We start from the raw sequence: 5259 nt of genomic DNA on the forward strand, positions 1-5259 counted from the left end.
CACATTCACAAGCCATCCTCCTGAGTGGACTGTCCCACTCTGGCACTGTCAAGCCCTTCTTGCCCCTTTACTGACCCACTGACCCACTAGACACTCCCCCATCCCCAGCATCACCTCCTGCTGCTACCCTGGACAATTCCCACACCCACCACACCCAGGTTCCCCCCTGGCCTAAGTCTCTTCAGCCCTCAGTTCCTGGCCTTCCACCACATTCCACTCAGCAAACTCACCCTGAGAACTCATCTTATACCAGCTTTTACTCCTCAAACTTCAACTGCAGAAGACCATCCTCTCCGAGCAGATGCCCTCACCCACCCAGCTCTCCAGCTCATTCCACTCACCCCTCTCAGACCACCAGGAGCCAGGGCTCTTGGGCCTTAATGGCTTTCCCTCTTCCTCATCCTGGCTAGATGCATGATAACTCTTCAGCCCCTCTCAATGTTTTATCCCCAATATCCTCCTGAGTCATCTGCTCTCCAATGGATCAATACCACAATTTACCACAATTCTCCACTCCTTTACCTGGATGAAAAACCCATCTGGCCCACGTGGTCTGGGATGCCTGATCCCAAGCAGAGCTCCCTCACTGACTGTCAAGTCTGTTATTCTTCCCTCCTGGGCTATTTCAAGACCCAATCCCACACCCATTTCCTTTAGTCTATAAATCCTTTGGTTTGTATGTCTCAGAGATAACAAAGGTCATCAGGCATAAATTCCCTTCATTTCCTGCCTTTTTCCACTTACAAATCAACCCCACTTGTGCCCAGCCCTCAATTTCAGAGAAAGGGTGGTCCCCTCCTAGCCAAGTTTGGGCCATCCCCATAAGCTCTCTCCCTAGGCCCTCCTGCCTCCTCCAGGTGGTCTCTACATCAGTGACACATTCTCCTTCCAGTATTTTTAAATACTCTGTATCTGTACTTGCTCTTTTTGCTCAGAATAAAAACACAGGCAGACCTCAGATCTCAAAAAGATTCCCTGTACGTCACCACCAGCTTTTGCCCATCTGTCCTTCCTTCCTTCAGTCGAGCTTCTCGGAAGGGAAGTCTATACTCAACTACTTTCTCCATCCCTGTCCTGTCATCTCTCCTCCAGCCTGAGTGCCAGACCCCTGATGGCTCTCAGCCCCTCTCCTTGCTTTTCCTTCTTGAAATTTTTCTCTCAGTTACTCTCTCTTGAGAAAAGCATTTTCATACATATAACCTGAATTTTTCCTCACAGAAGCTGATGGAAAGTTAGAACAAGGGTGCAAGGCTCTCCCTTGCCTACAGTGATACAGCTTATTCCTGCAAATACTGATGCCAGTTCTAGGAGAGCAGGCTTTCCGTCCAGGGCTCTAAGAGTCCAGAGCACCTGGTATTGGCTAAAAATCAGTAATTGAAAATATTAACTCATCATATCTAATATCATTTACAAATATTTATTGTGAGTTTTTCTTTAGATAAGTAAGAAAATAAGAATTAATAAATAATATTTATTTCTCCTAAGATAAAAAAAACACGTTTCCTTCCCTTCCATACGTGACTATGTGGTTATTTGTATTCTTATTTTTATTTTACTATTTTTATTCTTATTTTTAATAATGAGGTACTGCCTTCTACTGCTTTGACTTCCCAGATGTGGATTCTTTATTAACTTTTCCAGATTATAAATGTCACCTTTAGTAATTGTTTCAGCACTATACTAAAGATTATCAAATGTACTCACACAGGGTGGCCATAAAGTTCGTGTGCAATTAAAACATGTATATATATTTTTTGGACAGAGAGTGGAGAGGGGAGTAAGGAGGAAAGGAGGGGGTCGTTGGGAATCTCAAGGAATGTGCACAACACACACTGTTCAGCACACCTCCCGGGGGAAGGGCTCAACTACTTGTAACTTTACCTTAGAATTGAAAACAATGTAAACTAAACATTTGTACCCTCACATTACTTTCAAATAAAATAAGCAAAAAAGCATGTTTTCATCAATATTTTGTGATTCCTTTCTGTTTACATAAAGCAGAAGGAATAAGGGCCCTGGCTGTGAAGCAGCCATGAACCAAACAGTGAGAAGAGGGTTCATTTAAAAACGCAAGGATCTGCTTTCAGATTCTGTGCCGTTTGTCTTTCTTTCAAGCTGCTGGCTTTAAAACATTAAGAAAACATTTTTTTTGTTGTTGTTTTTGCCATTTTGGGCCGGGGCTGGGTTTGAACCCACCACCTCCAGCATATGGGACCGGCACCCTACCCTTTTGAGCCACAGGCGCCCCCCAAAAAAACATTTAAAACCTGGATGGCTACTTTTAAACATCAATAAAGAAACAGAGATATATGTAATAAACTATTGTAATCAATAACATTTTTGATAGATAAACCACAAAAAGCAAGTTTAAAAGAGACCATTACCTGACTCTGGAAAATGAAGTTACTGAAAAACACTGCGCTAACATTCCTGTTCTAATCCCAGGTCATCCAAAAGGTGCCAACTAGAAGCATTAAATTGCTGAGAGATAAACTGCTGAATTGAGTATAAATAATTTCTTGACCTCTCTGGGCCTTGGGTTTTACTCTATAAGGGGAGTGGGGCCTAGAAGAAGCTAAAATTTCTAGGGTCTCTTTTGCCTCTAAGTCTTTTATTAAAATAAGTAGATAACAAGCAAAATTCAAAAGATTCACCTTAGAAAATGAATTAAATTTTTATCTTTGAAGGATTGTGGCCTGCTTTCATATGTTTGGCTAAATTTATGTAATATCCTTTGCCTACCACAAAGCTCAAATCTCAATCTTACATTGACAGTATTGGCCAAAGTCTTTGCTAGTCTTATTTTATCAGCATTTTCTAGAAGGCACTTCTTGGAGTGAAAATTATTAATAAAAGAACTAAAGAGTTATCTACCACATGATTACATTATTTATTTTTGTTAGATTTTGCATTAAGCCTGGCTCTAAAAACATTTTCTGAAATTATTTTTCATAGATAAAATGAACGCTTCCTCCAGAACACATTTTCTACATTATTTCTCCACAGGCCCTGAACACCATGCTGAAGAAAAATGAATGATTTTCTACCAATGAACATGGCAGAACACTTGTGAACTACAAAGATCAAGTCTTCTGTTTTGTGGCTTCTCTGTATATGTGTTTAATTTTACCTCTAAGTAATGAAATGGAGAAAGAATAAAAAATATTTTTAAAAATGATTTCAAAATAAGCTTCTCTAAATGCTACAACCATCATAGCAGACCACTCACCTGAACAAACAAAGCAATGATGGCAATTCCGTGTGGCTTCCCCACGGCCTCATCAATACTGCCAAACAGAGTGGAGTTCCAGTGGATCAGATGGAGCTGGATGGGCAGCAAGAGCACAGCACATCATTTTTAATGTACTACTTCTATTCAGAGAAACAAAGATGCAGCAACTTCTTCACTGTATCTACATAGTATCATGTTCACCAACAGACTCACATAGACTACCATAGTGTTTTCAACCTTTTTTAGCTCATGGCACACTGGAACCCATAGTAAACTTCCACAGCACACTTAAATTATGCTGATCAAAAATAAGAGAAAAAAAAGGATATACTTACTGTGCTTTGGAAAATAAGTTAATTAATGGTCTTTAAAATGTTTCATGGCACACCTAAGATCCTCTCACAGCACACTAGTTGAAAATCACTAGACTATTGTCTTCATATGAGTTCTCGACAGGAATTCCTTCCTTCCTGCTTCAGAACAGAAGCAATGCTTAGTGTATTACTGCCTGTCGAGTTCCGTTTATTCCTGATCAGGAGGAACACAACTAGGGGAATCATAGGTTTCACATGAATTTACTTGCCTTTCCTTAAATGTTTGTCCCTCGGGATTTCAATTAAAAATAAATCCACTCCAGGTCTGGGCACAAACACTCATCAAAAGGATTAGTATCTGCCTAAGTAAATACTGTGTCACCCAGTAATTCCATCCGGAAATGTACAAAGCCAGTCTCTAGTTCTGATAAATTATTTCAGCTTTCTAAGACTATCTACAGATAGCACCCTATAAAAAATTCTGCATTTTTTTAAACCATGGTAAAATAATGAATGCCAATGTAAATCTCTAAAAGATGGCTATTTTCTGCACTGGTGATAAAGTTTATCTGTGAAGAAATGACAGACAAAGCTCAGAGGACTCCCTCACTCCTAGCTTCATAAAGCTTTGCAGCTTTCAAGTTTATCTAGGATATGCACTTGCTCCTACGGCACTGATAAAACACTTGCAAGAAGCCAAATTTAATTCCCTGGCTAAAACTCAAACGCCTGCTTAATTTTTTAGTATAGCAGTAGCTAGGTAAACCTTCTGCCTAGAATACTATCTTTATCACTACAGCTTTAGTCAAGTTATAATTACCTACCACCTCAAAACTTTGCCTCACTTAAAAATTAGTTCTAATACAAAAGGACATGTCTAAAATTTAATCACTATTTACTTTATTATCTATATGAAAATATTCAGGAAACTTGTCACAAGGATTGCCACTAATTTGATTTTTCCTCAGATGTACAGGTAGAATTTGAAATTATAAAACTGACCACTAGAGGGAGGTAATAAAGTCCTCTGCCAATAACAGAACCAGGAATCCAGAAAAAAAGATGACAGCCAAGGCCACCAACTCAAGTTGTGAAAAACTCAGCACAGACCATAACTGCCCAGCAAATGTAACTGTCAAGCCACTGACTTCCAGAAAACCATAACCTTTCAATTAATCACAAAACACAATTTTAGTCTTTCCTTCTCTGTCTGCAACAGTAGCATAACAGTCTTCGTGGTAGAGATAAGAACTGGCAGCCTGTGTTGAACTAACAAAGACGACCCAACATTCTAACTGACATTTCTTTTTACTTCTCATAGAAACATTATGGGGCACTTTCTTTAGAAAACAAAACATACAAAAAAACATGAGTTTTTCTTTCTCCCACTCCTCACAATTCAAAAATGTCCTTGCTCACACAGGCTCTTCAAAAAGAGCTTTTAGGAGGGTTTAAAAAAATTGAGGGTCCTCATTCTCCTCAACACATGTGTTGTGCTGCTGACTTTGTTCCAAAGAGTACAGTACCCTAAGGGGATAAAAATAGTGACTTCACAGTGGAGAGACCTAACAAACATTATCCAATCAAGGTCACTATCAACAGCAATCTGTCATGCCGAAAGCATGCATTCTTGCTACGTGATACAAAGGGCTCTTTGCTGCTGTGTTCTTTACCCCAGTAACCCATAATTAAATCTAGTTATAAGAAAAACAT

At 39.4% G+C, this 5259-nt stretch overlaps 1 protein-coding gene across 1 annotated transcript in view; it reads right to left on the reverse strand.

The window, feature by feature from the left end:
- CA8 (carbonic anhydrase 8) overlaps window positions 1-5259 on the reverse strand; it is a 131823-nt gene that overhangs the window by 64275 nt on the left and 62289 nt on the right. The window contains exon 4 of the mRNA XM_003802166.2: window positions 3230-3325. Coding sequence (XP_003802214.1) covers window positions 3230-3325 — 96 coding nt within the window. The remainder of the gene's footprint in view (window positions 1-3229; window positions 3326-5259) is intronic.

This window comes from Otolemur garnettii, unplaced genomic scaffold (assembly GCF_000181295.1).
Source record: "Otolemur garnettii isolate 467f Iridium unplaced genomic scaffold, OtoGar3 scaffold00234, whole genome shotgun sequence".
Taxonomy (NCBI): domain Eukaryota; kingdom Metazoa; phylum Chordata; class Mammalia; order Primates; family Galagidae; genus Otolemur; species Otolemur garnettii.